General features: G+C 30.5%; 1 protein-coding gene across 1 annotated transcript in view; it reads left to right on the plus strand.

Moving 5' to 3' along the window:
- Nucleotides 1-15,700, plus strand: part of LOC143226056 (uncharacterized) — a 151,214-nt gene that overhangs the window by 43,120 nt on the left and 92,394 nt on the right. Inside the window, exons 33-48 of the mRNA XM_076456488.1 lie at nucleotides 141-254; nucleotides 832-951; nucleotides 1,961-2,050; nucleotides 2,540-2,659; nucleotides 3,183-3,245; nucleotides 3,428-3,544; nucleotides 3,775-3,846; nucleotides 4,191-4,253; nucleotides 6,016-6,081; nucleotides 6,501-6,581; nucleotides 6,787-6,912; nucleotides 7,563-7,625; nucleotides 8,062-8,301; nucleotides 9,088-9,180; nucleotides 10,721-10,849; nucleotides 11,084-11,152. Coding sequence (XP_076312603.1) covers nucleotides 141-254; nucleotides 832-951; nucleotides 1,961-2,050; nucleotides 2,540-2,659; nucleotides 3,183-3,245; nucleotides 3,428-3,544; nucleotides 3,775-3,846; nucleotides 4,191-4,253; nucleotides 6,016-6,081; nucleotides 6,501-6,581; nucleotides 6,787-6,912; nucleotides 7,563-7,625; nucleotides 8,062-8,301; nucleotides 9,088-9,180; nucleotides 10,721-10,849; nucleotides 11,084-11,152 — 1,626 coding nt within the window. The remainder of the gene's footprint in view (nucleotides 1-140; nucleotides 255-831; nucleotides 952-1,960; nucleotides 2,051-2,539; nucleotides 2,660-3,182; nucleotides 3,246-3,427; nucleotides 3,545-3,774; nucleotides 3,847-4,190; nucleotides 4,254-6,015; nucleotides 6,082-6,500; nucleotides 6,582-6,786; nucleotides 6,913-7,562; nucleotides 7,626-8,061; nucleotides 8,302-9,087; nucleotides 9,181-10,720; nucleotides 10,850-11,083; nucleotides 11,153-15,700) is intronic.

Consider the following 15,700-nt stretch of genomic DNA (forward strand, 5'->3'; position numbering starts at 1 on the left):
AGTGGGCCACCTTAAATCAGATTGTTGTTTTTTTCATTTTCTAACAGAATCTTAAAATTTTCTTAGTTTATATATTGTTATAATTATGCATAATAGGCATGTTTTACTTCTAATGTCTGCTCTTTTTCCTAATAATATAGGTCCATGTACTACTGTTGACTGTGGACCAGAAGGAACTTGTGTGGTTAAAAATCATCAAGCAGACTGTCGATGCCAACCTGGTTTTGAGAATAATAACCACTTGTCATGTATTGGTTAGTAACTGGCATAATATTCATAATGTTTGTATCTCAGGGCATCTGGTATGGGTATTAACACTTTTGCTAATAAAGCAGAGAACAATGTTTCAACCTTCTTAGGTCATCTTCAGGTGAGCAAAGAACATGAAAGTTAACCTGAAGATGACCTAAGAAGGTAGAAACGTTGTTTTTTGCTTTATTAGTAAAAGTGTTAATACTCGTAATAGCAATCATGATATATATTTTTACTTTCAGTGGGTTTTTCATCATTCTGAATTCATAATGTTTCTGAAGCAAATATTAAAACAAAATTTCCCAAAGTTGAAAGAAAACTGAATAATTTATGTAAAAATTGTGTTAAGAGTTGTCAATTTTAAAATATAAGTTGTTTTTTTTTAATATACTAAAGAGATGTTGTTATTGGGAATATGTGTTTGAGTTTTTCAGTGAAAGGCATTTAAATGTATATATCTACAACAGCTGACAAAACATACTGTGAAATATCATGCATATGATAGTATTGAGTATATGTATAGGTTTTATTTTTTAATATGCTTAATTAGTATTATATTTGGAACATGAATACTTTCAGATATAGATGAATGCAAGCTAAATCCATGTCATTCTAGCGCCATATGTGAGAATGTCCAAGGAAGCTACACATGTAGTTGTTCACCTGGTCTTGTAGGTGATCCAAGAATCTCTCCAGGATGTATGTAACTTTACATAATAGTATTTCAAAAAATATGATTTATTTTATCAGCTATATGTGCAGCTTGTATTTAAATAAAAAGTGATTTATTTGCTCCGAGGGGATTTACTTATGCTGTTAGATGTATTTCAGATTTTTAAATTTTACTATGACTCATGAATAAGTGTGCAAACTTTTAAATAAGATAACTGCTGTAATAGTTTCTCTAGATTGGATATTAATTATAATTTCTAAAAAAATATGTTTATGTATGTCACTGTATCTGCTGCTTGATCCAGTTCCCTTATCAATCAGGAATTAAATATAAATATAGCCACCTTATAGTGTTGCATATAAATCAAAAAACATTATGAGCTGCTGGACAGAAATGTTGTTCCCGACATTCCAAATGCAAATACATATAAATTGAAACCTATAATTTTCTTTAATAAAACATCTGTTACAAAAATTTTAATAAATGTATCATAACTTGGGCTTAACTTATAAAGCTTTTATAATTCTCTTTTGAAACTCGTTAAACTAAAAGCAAATTAGTTATATATGAAACTTATCACCTGAGAAAAAAATATTATTGGTAAATGAGTGAAAAGACAAACTCCCTTGCTTTGCTATGCATATGTATCATCCAGTTTATGTTCCAAGGTTATGATCACTTATTTTAATTTTGGGTTTGTGGGTGTATTATGCAAGTGACAGTCAAATACAATTATTAGTTTGACAAAAGTAACCCAAGTGTTAGTGATGGGTAATATTGAGTAATTGCTTTCTCTCTAATCTGTCACTTCAAAATTATGGTTGATTTGTGCAGAGAGCTTTTAAAATGCCTTGTACAAAATTCAACAAACAAAATTCTAAATTTTTCTATGGTAATTGTTTTGTGCTAAAATGTATTGTTCATTCTTTGTTAATCTGTTGCTCAAACCTGAAAATTTTTACATTTATATTTGTATTTATATATTTGTAACTTTTAAAAATATGTTTTAGCAGCAAATATTTTTTCTGCTTGAAGGTCATGATCCCAACATTTGCTACAATGGAAATAATGACTGTTTAGACACAGCTGCCTGTATGTTGGTTGAAGGAGTACCTTATTGTAAAGGTAAAAATATTTTTATCAAAATGTAATTATATAACCAATTTGATATTTTTTTTTGTTTCACTTTATTTTTTCTGTAAAATTTTACCTAATTTTTTTAGTTATCAAATTAAACAAAATTCAAATAAAAACAATTTTATTTAAATACACCTTTGACCATTTATTTTTAAGATGCTTTGATATTACATTTAATATACTGAAGCACTAAAACAACGTTTTAGTATTGTTAATCTCAGAAGACAACTACTTGTGCACAAATAATAATCTAACTGCTACAGATCCATAGAAAAAACCTCCTCAAAGCTGAATATGGTTCTTTTCTAACCAAATAACAAATCATTAAAAACAATTTAACTATTATTTCCTAAGTATAAAATAGTAGTTTACTTTTTTATTACATGCTAAAGTATAAATAGTATGAAGTTCAAAACCTATATGTGTTTGTTGATTAATTAATTTCAAAAATAAAATTTTATTAAATTTTTACCCCAGATCCTTGTGATGATCCCACATCTTGTGGTATTAATGCCACATGTAAAGCAGTCAACCATGAAGCTGTTTGCTCCTGTCCTTTTGGCTTTACAGGAAATCCAGAGGTTCTGTGTAAAAAAGGTAACACCTTAAAATTTAGAAATTGTACATTTGTCTTTAAAAATGTTTTTACCTATATTTTAGAAGAGTACATGAAAGTTAAAACAATTCAAACTTTTAAGTACCTTGTGTTAAGAACAATGATTTGTATAATTTTCCAAGTAGCCTGTACAAATTGAGTATCATTGGAAGACTTTTTAAATTTTTTTTAGAACAATGATTTGTATAATTTTCCAAGTAACTTTTACAAATAGAGTTCATTGGAAGACTTTTTAAAAATTTTTAAAACAATGATTTGTATAATTTTCCAAGTAACTTTTACAAATAGAATGAATATCATTGTAAGGCATTTTAAAATTTTTTATCTGATTTTTTGTGCACATTTTTGTGATGCATTCTTTTCTCATATTTTTTGTAGTTTGAATGCTTTTGTCAAATGTTTAATTATGATTCTTACAAAATAGTTTGTAGACATCATGTGTAGATGTTTATACTGATATATTAGTTACACTATTTTATATTCATGGTTCTGTTTTTTAACTAGTGGAATGCATCAAGAATCGAGAGTGCCATAACAATGAAGTTTGTTTAAAAAACCGGTGTGTTGGTAAGTCTCTCTCTTGCAAAATTTGATTTGGTTTATTTTATGGAATGAAAAATGAAAGTCAAATATAATGTATTTAAGCCAAAATTTAGTTCAAGCAATTATTCAAAAATGGTTTTAAAAATGTTTTCTCTCATATTTTTTATCATTATTTTATTATCAAAAACTGCATTAAATATCTACAGATGCCTGTCTTGGTCAGATAATTTGTGGCAAAAATACCAACTGTGTATCACAGGATCATAGCAGCATTTGTAGGTGTCAAGATGGATATTATGGAGATCCTGTTGCTGGATGCAGAAGTAAGTTTTTTTATTTCAATATTCAATCAGCCATCCAAAGAATGTTGATGTTTATTATAAAATAAATTGGAATTTATATTGAGTAATAGTTGAAATATGTTATTTTACAAAAATCAGTTTTTTGCTTTATATACAACATTCTTTATTTAAGGCATGTAATTTTTATTATCAAAAAAACAATTGTTTTCAGTTGCAAAAGTTGTAGATTGTCATCATTTTTCTTTATACAGAAATTATAACATGTGTCAAGGATCAAGACTGCCCTAGTGGAGAATTCTGCTATAATGAAAATATATGCAGAGGTGATCTATTTTTTAAAATGCTTATCATTTATTGAATTATATAATAATCAAAATATATTTTATTAACATACATGACCTTGATAATTAAAAGTTATAATTAAAAATGGTTTAATTATATTGGGCAAAAAATTGTTTTTGCATTTAAGATTCACATAAATAGGTTTTGTTCCTTGAAAAATTTGAAAAACTGATTGTATCTAACATTAAGAGGTGATTTGCCAAAAGAAAATAATCTTTTTTTTTAAGGTTTTGTAGATGTATATTTATTGAGTACCTGTGTTTAACGTCAAATATTTTAGTGCAGTTTATTTTACTTGTCCTAACTGATCATTGATTGACCACAGTGGCCTGTAATTCTAACCGGGACTGTGGACTTAATGAACTTTGTCATGAAGAAAAATGTATCAGTAAGTAAAGATTTCATTATATTATTGAATTGATTTAAAATATGATTACACTAGGTTTGTATGTAACTAATGTAAATAATTAAAAAATATTTAATATAGAAACCAACAGATTTTACTTTATACTCAAATACTTTCATTCAATGTATAAAACCTTAAGGCATTTGTTTTTTTAATATATTATTAGTTGTAATTACCTCAGAGTTCTAACCGAAATAGCATTAAGGAAAATTAATGTCTTGGTGTTTATTTTTAGAATATAATGAAATATTGTTATATTGAAACTACTTGTTAATTTGTTTTCAATGTTTTTTTACCCTTTTTTGACTCTGAAGTTAGTTCATGTTTCACCATTTAAATTACAGTTTCTGTTTGTTTTATTGGAGCTCAAATCCAGTAGTGATAAATCACATACAAATTATTTATCACTTATAATATGGTATTCAAACATATTTGTGTCTGACAGATAAGTTTGAAAATATTAACTTAATGCATATTCAACAATTTGTTGTTTATTATTAAGCACAAGGCTATACAAAGGGCTACTGTGCTTTGCCCATCACAGGTATAGAAACCTGATTTCTAGAAATACAAGTCTGCAGACATACCACTGTGTCACTGGGAGGCCAATTTAAGTATAATTTGTAACTTGGGTAATAAAAGAAAGAAACAAATGCAAGTAAACATGTAAACAAAATCTTTATTCAGTAAGTTTTAATAGTTACTACCCAACTTCCAATCCTACTGCAACTTTCACTGAGTGCTGGGCTGAAGGGGGTCTTTACTGCTTACATCGACACAATGAGTTATCTGTGCTCTGCCCACCATGGATATTGAAACCTTGTTTCTAGCATTGTGAGTCTGGTTACAAGAGAGAAAAACCATAGTTCATATTAATTTGTGAAAATATCTGTACTAACCAGTCTTAAAAATTAGATCATTCATTTTTAGAAAAGAGGTCAGACACAGGGCTAAAGTGATGCAATTTTCTAGCTATTCACATATGTAAACTTTCCCTAAGTAGTAAAATTAGTATATGTCATAATCTTTCAACATTTGATTAACAAATGTATCGTACTATATATATATAGAACACCTGAACAAAAATGCACCTAATTGTAATTGACTGAAAACATATTCTAAACTAGTTATGGAATTTTGAAGCTTAAGGAATAATTGTTTGTGTTTAATTATTACATTTTTTGTGAAATGAATTTTTTAGATTGAAAGTCAGGAATCCTCCTATTTATATCAATTTATGATTATTTCATTCATTACACACACATACACATATATTTCAGTTTTTTCAATAGTGATTAAAAATGTAAATAAGGGAATTTTTAAAATCAATTTTAATGGGAAAATTTGAAAAACAAATTTTTGATTTATGTATGTAGTTGTGTAATTTGTACAAGAATACAGTACATATTCATGTATATATACAAGTTGCACTTTATATCAATAAAAATATGCTTCCAGATCACAATGAATTAGTAGAAAACTCGACTAGGGTTATCTGTAGCATGAGTGAATTTCATAACTGATGTTTGTATGAAATTTCAATCACTATATATATTTCACATAAAGTTAATTATTTCATGTTGTGTAGCATTATATTGAAAGTAGCCATATATATACCAATTACAATATATTATGAATACAAAGGTTAAAAAATATTGGAAATGTAAACATTTGTAGTGAACAACTTGAACAAATGGCTTTTAGTAGAATTTCACATGCACTTTAACATGTTTGTTTCCAACAGCTGTTTGTCGAGGTAACAGTGACTGTCCAGAAGGCCAAGCTTGTGTTGATGAAAAATGTATAAATGGTATAACTTTAGTTTTTATGTTCATTTGTTTAAAAAAATAATATAAGTTACTAGTTAATTTTTAATACATGGTAGTTAAGAGTTGGTGCTAATATTTAAGGTGAAAAATTGAAATTAAAATTCTATAATATAAAAAATATGAGTTAAATACTTTATGTTTTAATCATTTTGTAGCTATGTCTAAAGGCACTAAGTGCTAAGGAAATAGAATATTTGATTTGTTTGCACAGATTTTTAATTTAAAGTTCTGAAGTGTAATAAATTACCTAATCTTTATGTATTATGAACATTCAAAACTGCTCTATGTATATGATGATTACAGGCAGTTGTGACTAAAAAGGTTAAGTAACATTCATTCTTGTCTACAAACTGTTTTTCACAGAAATTTTATTTATTTAGCTATTTCTATTCTCATTTAGTTGACAGATGCAGTTCTGACACTGAGTGTGAGGGTACAGAAACTTGTCGCTCAAACAACAAAGGATATGATGAATGTCAAAGTGAGTTTAATATGTTTTTGTTCTCACTATAACTATTACAGGTTATTTTAATTACTGTATCAGCATCAATTCCTATATAAATGTTTGTATCTTTCATTTGAATAAAACAAAACACATTTCAAAGTAGTTAAGCAGTAGATAAAATGTACAAGAATTTAGGAATAATATTATATTTGGTAAATAACTTTTCTTCTCTTCCTTTCAGATTCTTGTACAACAGTACTTTGTGGACGAAATGCCATTTGTGTGGCTGAGGAACACACTGCTTTTTGCCAGTGTCCACCCAACTTTGTTGGTAATCCATTGGATGACTATATAGGTTGTCAGAAAGGTAGATAATACTTTGATATAGATAAATAAGACGCTTTATTAGAGTTATATTTAGCTTCCTTTAACAATGTATAATGCTTATAATATACATGGTGTTCAGAAAGTCACTGTGCAGTTTTGTCTGTTAATAAATATATAAGTGCACAGTGACTTTCTGAGCACCCTGTACTTTGTGCCTTACCATTCTTAAATCTACGTACATTGCAATTATTAATTTTTTTTCTTCTGACCCACAAATATAAAGATGATTATGAAATGTAGAAAATAGAATATAAAGAATTATTGCATGAATTCCCGTGTTGGAATATTTTTATTAAGCACATGCATCAACTTAATTTTATGTCATAATCAAGAGGAAAGAGATGTATCATAATCATAGATTTAAATATCTTAACTAATATCTATGAATCAGATATATTAAAATATTAACATAAAAAAACCCATACATTACTTTCAATCATGCATAAAATCTTTTGGTAATTATATATTAATATAAATGATGTCCCATGAAAGTTTTAAGAGAGAAGTTAATGTCTTTACAGTGCTTGGAATTACTAACTGTTGTTTTCAGGTAAACTGTTACCTAGTATGCTGTGTCAGTGTCATGTATGATCAAATTTTCAAAGCTATATGTATTTTGTTTCCTCACAGCTGAATGTATTGCTCATAAACACTGCCAACAAGATAAAGTTTGCCACAACAGCAAATGTGTTGGTAAGAATACAGAATTTAAACGTTTTTAATGAAGCTTATTCTGGGAGAAACTGAATTAAACAAAAATTTATTTTACCAACTCACTATTATTGTTCTTTTATATAAGTTTTATTGGTATGTTCTATATTGTACAAAATAAAATTTAACTTGAGTTTTATATAAAAAATTATTTTGAAGAAAATTTAAAGTTTTAGTAAAATATTACACTTTAAAACTTCATTTTATCAGTTAATATACTTTAAGAATGGTTCTGATAACCTCATGTCAGCAAAGTCTGTGATAAACATTGATGGTTTTCATAGTAATTTAATGCTACTTCCTTTTCAGTTATAAATTTTAATTTGTTTTTATCATTTTTTCATTTTTAAAGCTGTCTTTAATTTTAGGTATTAGTGTTGTTAAAAAATTTTGACCTGAAAATATATCTAACTTATAGATCCCTGCACCCTTCACCAACTATGTGGAGAAAATGCTTACTGTGTTGCTGAAAGCCAGGCAGCAGTCTGTCGCTGTCGAAATGGTTATGAAGGTGACCCATTATCTGGTTGCCAGTTGATTGATCACTGTGTCAAACGTCCATGCCACCCAACAGCAAACTGTGGAAACCGGTTTGGTGGCTATGAATGTCAGTGCCCAGAAGACAAGAATATAGGAAATCCATACAACCATCCAGGGTGTAAGCAATTTTTTTTAATTGGAAACCTAAGCTTGTCATTTATAACAGTTAACCGTACATTTTACGGAGCAATTCAGGCATTTAGAGGTTTTAAGTTTCTAGTAGCTTTAAAATGAGCACAACTGGACTAACTATTACATATAAGATTAATTGTAGGATTTTCATTTGTTTCTTACATTGTTTGTATATCTATCTATTTATTTGTGTATGTATACAAAATGGTAATGGAACATCATTAGAACGATTTTCAAACACTAATATAGCAGAACATTACTGGAGATGCAAGCTGTGGAATTATGGGTGACATGTTTATCACTTATTGTATTTGGTTCCTGGTAAATTTAAACATTTTAATGGTTTAATGCTACTACAGTAACATTATGACAGGAGAAATGTATTTAACTCTTTTTGAGGTATAGTGAGATTGGAGAGAGACTTAATGAACATTAAAATCCACTTCAGGGTTTTTTAGAATGTAAATAACATGCATATAATGGGTAATTATTAAATTAAACACAAGGTATTGTTTACTTAAAATTCTATGAAGAATTATGATTTTAAAGAACAAAATCTGGCCATCTATAAGCTGAGTTCTTGTTAAAAGTTGTTGTTTTGGAATTACAAACTAACAAAATAAAAAGTATATTATATTAATAAGTAAATGAAATATAGCTCATACAAGACATGAATGAAATATAAATTTAAGTGAACTTATATATTACTGCATATGCATTTAAGCCATTATTTGATTATTGAACTCATTACTAAATTTTTCTAACTTGGCAGGTCGAGGACCTAATGAGTGTCCTAGTGGAAACATTGACTGTCCACCAACAGCTACTTGTGTTACCAATGGCTTGATTACACCAATATGTAAAAGTATGTGATCAAAGTATTTGTGGAAGTAACTTGCCTTATTTTCTCATAATGATAATCCTAATAGGTTGGTAATTAGATAGTTGCGAGATAGACATGTATACTTTTTCATATCAAAGTGAATTGTTATGAGAATATTTAATGGTCTTTCATACTAATTATCTATTTTGCACTGACTAGAATGTGCATTTGATTCATCTCTAAAAGTCTAATTTAGCATGAAATTACTGAAATAATGAAGAACAATTATTATAAAGCAGAGGTCAGGCAACCTACAGCCCTCAGTCCCCAGATGAAATATCACATCCATCAAGCCCATGGTGGCCCTAAAAAAGAATTCAAGCTTGTAACTTAATGTGGCCCTCCATCTGCTCACAGACTTGGGCTCTGGCTCTTGTGCAGAAAGAGGTTGCTGACCCCTTCTTTAAAGGATATTTTTTTCGTTTTGAAGAAGGTTTTTCTTGTACAACTTCTGCCTTATGTTTGTAGCTGACAATATTTCATGCCCCATCCTGATTCCTTCTTTACCAACAAATGCAAGACATTAATTATTCACAAGACTCTTTCCCAGATATTGATCATACAGCCTAAAGCTACCTTCAAAGGAGAATAATTTCATTTGAATAAAATATTTTTTTTATCTAAATATATTTCCAATATAAATTGTGGAGGCAGTTATTTCTATGATATTCTAAAATCTTCAATTTCAGTTTAAATGAGCAATTCTAACAATAATTAGATAAAGCCTGAGAAAACTACAAGGTAAAACAGTGTAATGATCTTAATGTAGAAAATATTGAAGAGCAGGCTATTCGTGATGACAAGAAACCCATTTTAAGCAAAAATGTATCTCAGGATGGCTGGTATGGGATTAAAGCTTTTACTAATAAAGCAGAGAAAAATTTTTCGACCTTCTTAGGTCATCTTCAGGTTAACAAAGAACATGGTATGAGTAGTAACACTTTTATTAATAAAGTCAAGAACAATGTTTTGACCTTCTTAGGTCATTTTCAGGTTAACAAAGAACATGGTATGAGTAGTAATACTTTTATTAATAAAGCCAAGAACAATGTTTTGACCTTCTTAGGTCATTTTCAGGTCAACAAAGAACCTGAAAGTTAATATGAAGATGACCTAAGACAGTGAAACAGTGTTCTAAGCTTTATTAGTAAAAGTGTTAATACCTATACCAGCCATCCTGAGATACAGAGCATGCATTTACTCTTTTTTCTGAGCATAAATTATATGAAAGTTCCACACTAAATTTTATTTAACCTCAGAGCTAAACATGTATTTACAAAATTTGTTTTAATTACAGTTTTATCACATTTCACAATAGTGCAGTGAAAGTAAGGAGTAAAATTAAATAATCTGTATAAAATATAGCTTGAATATTAGTGGTTTTCATTGTCACATTGTTTTATTGTTTAGGTGTTTAGGAAACTGAGACTGATGCAGTTTTTTCTATTTCATATGTACTCACTTATCTTACATATATTAGAAGTTATTGAGAAATATAACTGCAATTATTTATGTTCTGTAGATCCATGTCAATTGTCTAATATCTGTGGTCGTAATGCTATCTGCAAGGTTGAGTACCATCAGCCTGTTTGTCAGTGTCGTGAGCAATTTAGTGGTGACCCTAATGATCCCACCCATGGCTGTGTGAGAGGTAGGAAGTTAGTAGTTTAATGACTTTATAGTACAATTCTAATTTTCTCTGGATGATAGTATATTGTATGTTATATATTTTCTCAAATATGTTATTTTTAACACATACAATCATAAAAAAAGATAATATTAACCTAAACAGTTTCTTACAGTATGTGATAACTTTTGCAAGTAGTTTGGTAACTTTGATGATAAAAAATCAGAATATTAATCCTAATTATATATCTACTTCTAGTGCTGGTTGCTTGTGAAAGTGACCAGGAATGTGCTGCTGGTTTTGTGTGCAGTAATCAACGTTGTAGATGTGAGTATGCATATATTTGTTTAATGTTTTACACGTTTTATGATCTAGAAAAGCAAAACTTTCAATGATTTTTATTATTATTATTATTTTTCTTTCAAGTACATTTACATAAATGTTTCTTGTAGGTTAAATTTGGTAGGAATTTGAAGTTATACAATTCTATTTAATGTTGGTAAGTTGCACTTACTGTCAGCAGAAACTAGATTTGTAAAGCTTTAATCTGGAAAAGAGCTTTATCAAAAAATAGAAATATTAGTTTTGGCTTATTTGATATTACGTACCTCATGTTTGTAGGTTATTTCTCAAACTTTTAAAACTTTCAAGTATTATTTTTTGATATATGTTGTTAATATATTTTCACTCATTTGTACTTTACTATTTTTAAGTAGATAGGTAAGATAGTATCTTGTTTTGCTAATACCACTTTATCTTTTAGCAGTCATATCTCTAAATAGTTGGTAAGAATAATTAAGGCTTTTACAATAGTCTATACCAGGGGTCACCAAACTTTTTTCACAGGGGGCCAGATTACTTGGGGAATGAGAAGCTCAGGCTGCATGATCATTATGTTCAATACTCATAAGTTGGAACGAAAGCTCTCTGTAAAAGACTTAACACTAAGTTTAGGATGCCATATTAGTTATGTGGGAGTAGCACGCAATACACACATATAATAAAAACAAACAGAAATACAACCAACATTTTTATTTACCAAAAGGTTATCAAAGAAGGTGACAAAGAAGGCAAAAACAATTGTCACATCGCACATAGTGAGTACATATCTGAATTTCACTAAGCCGCAAAAAAGTTAGTGAGATTTATGAAATTGGCGTTTGGCTTTCAAAATATCTTCAATTTTCGGTTTTGTATTGCTACATCCAATCATTAGAATTGGTTTCAAATGTTCATCAGTCAACCTTGATCGATGTATTGACTTTACATTCCTCATTTTTGAAAATGCTTGTTCACAGACATAAGTTGTTTCAAACACTGATGCCATATCAGATGCAAACTTTTTCAGTTTTGGAAAATCATTTTCAGGTATGCAGCTGTAAAATTCAATAAGTTGCCCCTCTCTGTGTTTTGCTTTCAACAAATCATTTCCTTGCAAATCGATGACATCCAGCTGAAGTTCCACTGGCACGTCATCAATGACACAATCAAAAGGATTCTGAAAAAGGAAAATGTCACTTTCGATTCTGTTGAGATCAGAAATTCTCTGTATAAAATGCTTATTTAAATCACCAGAATCTTTCTCTGAAACTGCACGTTGATATCTTCTGTGATTCCAGCATGAAACTCATTGAAACACTGAAAATGAGAGAGGTTTCCTCCTTCTAAATGTGCTTCAAACAATGACAGCTTTCTCTAAAATCTTTTAATGATTCTATAGAGATCATAGACAAGGTTATTCTTCCCGTGAAGTTTCAAGTTCAATTCATTCATGTGGGACGTGATGTCAACCAAAAATGACAACTTTGACAACCAGGTTGGATCCGACAGAAGTGAATCAGTTCTCTATTTCTCGATAAGAAATATATCTATTTCTCTTCTCAGTTTATAAAAACGAGACAAGACTTTACCGCAGCTGAGCTACCTCACAACCATGTGATTAGACACGTCACAGAAATCCGAATCAATTTGTTCAAGAAACGCCTTGAACTGGCAATGATTAAGTGCATGACCCAGAATGAAGTTCACTGCAGAAATGACTGGTTTCAGTGTGCAAAAAATATCTAAGTCTTTTCCACAGAGTACTTGCTGATGTATGATGCAGTGTATGAACAGAGTGCTTGGGAGTTGAAGATCTTCCAACTGTTTCCTGATCAGCCCCACCAGACCATTCTTTACTACAGCCATGTTTTTACCTTCATCAACTGTTACACCTCTAAGCTGATTCCACTGAAGGTTATAGTCTTGCAAAGTTTTATACACTTCCATGAAAATGTCTTCTCCAGTTGTTCTTCCATGCATGCTGCAAACTAATGCCAACTCTTCTGTCATCTGAAAGTCCAAATTAACTCCATGAATGAACACGAGAAGTTGTGACGTACTCAAGAGATCAGTAGACTCATCCAGTGCCAGAGAATACCATAGGAAGTTTCTAGTTTTTTGGCATATCTGTAATGCAATGTTCTCTCCAAGTTCTTCTGCTTTCCTTACAACTGAAGTTGTAAAGAAATTGGCTTTTTGAGGACACAGCTCATTTGCTGCTTCCATCATACACTCTTTGATGAAGTTGCCGTCAGTAAAAGGTTTTCCTCGCTCTGCTATTTTTATGCACTATTTTGTAACTTGTACGAGTGACATATTCATTTTCAGCAAACTTTCTCGTGAAGAGATTCTTTTGAGATTCAAAAACACATTTCATGGATTCAAATTTCTCAGAACGGAACTTTCCTGAAAATTTTAAATATGTTGACAGCTGTTTTGTTTCATAGTGATGCCGAAGATTGTACTCTTTCAAAACGGCAACACTTTCGGTGCATATCACACAAGTAGCTTTTTGGTTTTTTGTTTCCACAAAGAAGTACTTTTCTTCCCATTCTTCATTGAAAGCACGACACTCAGAGTCCACTTTTTTTCTTTTAAAAGCAGTCATAACAATGGGTGAAAAAAAACAGGATCTGAAAATGAAAACACAGAACGCTCTGAGAAAAGTATTGTACTGGTCCAAGAATGCACAAACAAAATATATTGAAACGTAAGTTTGCCATGACGCTTACCTAAGAACGAGTTACAAAAAGCGCATAACCCGACTACTAAGAGAAATGAGCTTGCTGAAGCGGTAACCCTAGGCCGCTGAATTTACAAGATGAGTCGATAGGACGAGGGTTAAGTCTGTACTTGTTATCGAAATCCTAATGATTTCATAGATATGTGCATCAATATGAATAAACGGGCAGCAAGGACGAAAGAAGAATTTTCTTATTGGTTAAAAATGCACGTGACAGCCTTGTTTCTTTTTTGTCATAACGTCTTGTGTTTGCCAGTTTAAAGTGACCATCGGTGTGATTTATTTTGTTATGACAGTTGGACATCTGATGAAATGTCACTTTTTATTTTCAAGCAGCTAGCTGCTGGTGGGCCGGACAAAATTACCTCGAGGGCCATAGTTTGGTGACCTCTGGTCTATACTTTTACACAGTCTGTATGTTTACTTTTCAGTAAGGAGTTTTAAACACTCTATTTTTAATGCATGCATATATGTTGCTGTTTTGAATTTTATTGAAATAGATTGTAGACAAGTTTCCAGGTTCCATTTATGCTTGTTTATACTATGTTTTTGTTTTAATTATGAATATACAGTCCAGATCTGCAAAGTGGTCAACCTTGAATTACAGCCATTTTGGCTCAGTCCCAAATATTTCCTTCAATTTTATGTTTGTAAAACATTTACTATTATGGGCACTTTTATTGCAATCAACTTGGCTTGTGGTAATCTGTTTCCCAGTCCCAAACAGTTTCTTTGAGATCAGTATTGTGGTCACTCAGGCCATCTCTCACCTGCCACTGCACAGTTAAACCCATCAAAGTGAGGTCACTACCATATATCAACTGGCCATTAAGGCTTTATGTAACATCAGCCAGCTCATTCATCACAGACTCTTTTAATTTCAAGTCTAATCTTAATCAACTTATTCATAAAGCCTTAATGGCCAGTTTTGATGTTATATCCCTCTTTATAGAAGTTCCAACCACTGAAGCCTGCAAGATAGCCTTAGAACTCTATATCCGAGACCCTAACCCATCTATAGACATTTTCAGCAACCAATTAGCAACCCTCATAGAATTCATCACACTGAAGACAAACTTCATGTTCAACAACCACAACTATATACAAACAAATGGCCTGAGCATGGGCAACCCAGTATCACCAGTTCTAGCCAATATTTTTATGACACAAGTTGAAACACAAGCAATTAACACAGCATTACATCCACCACTATACTGGTACAGATATGTAGACGACACGATTGTGGGATTCACATCTACAGAACACACACTTAATGTTTTCAATCACATTAACGCTATACATCCCAACATCAACTTCACATGTGAACAAGAAGGAAGCAATCAAATATCATTTCTTAACCTCAAAATTACAAGAATCGATACACAATTTAAAACAGAAATCCACTGAAAAATCACTTATACTGGACTATACATTCCTTGGGACTCAGCACATGAAACAAAACAAAAAACTCAACATACTAAGAAACCAAATAAACACAGCCATAAAACTATGCTCACCAGATAAAATTAATGATGAATTAGACAAAATAAAACAATACTTTATCAACATCAATAAGTTTCCTCCACAAACTGTAGTAAACATTATACGCACACACCTAGACATAAAGCAAAATCAACCAACAAAAGTAAATATATCTCACGAATTAAAAAATCATTAAACCATATACTGCTGCATACCATATATTCCTGACATCAGCAGAAAAATAACCAACATTTGGCAAAAACTAGCAACAAAATATGATATTCCAGTTAATACCAAATTTATTCAAAAACCAGGCACAAAACTGAGGT

The sequence above is a fragment of the Tachypleus tridentatus genome, chromosome 1, assembly GCF_004210375.1.
Source record: "Tachypleus tridentatus isolate NWPU-2018 chromosome 1, ASM421037v1, whole genome shotgun sequence".
Taxonomy (NCBI): Eukaryota; Metazoa; Arthropoda; class Merostomata; order Xiphosura; family Limulidae; genus Tachypleus; species Tachypleus tridentatus.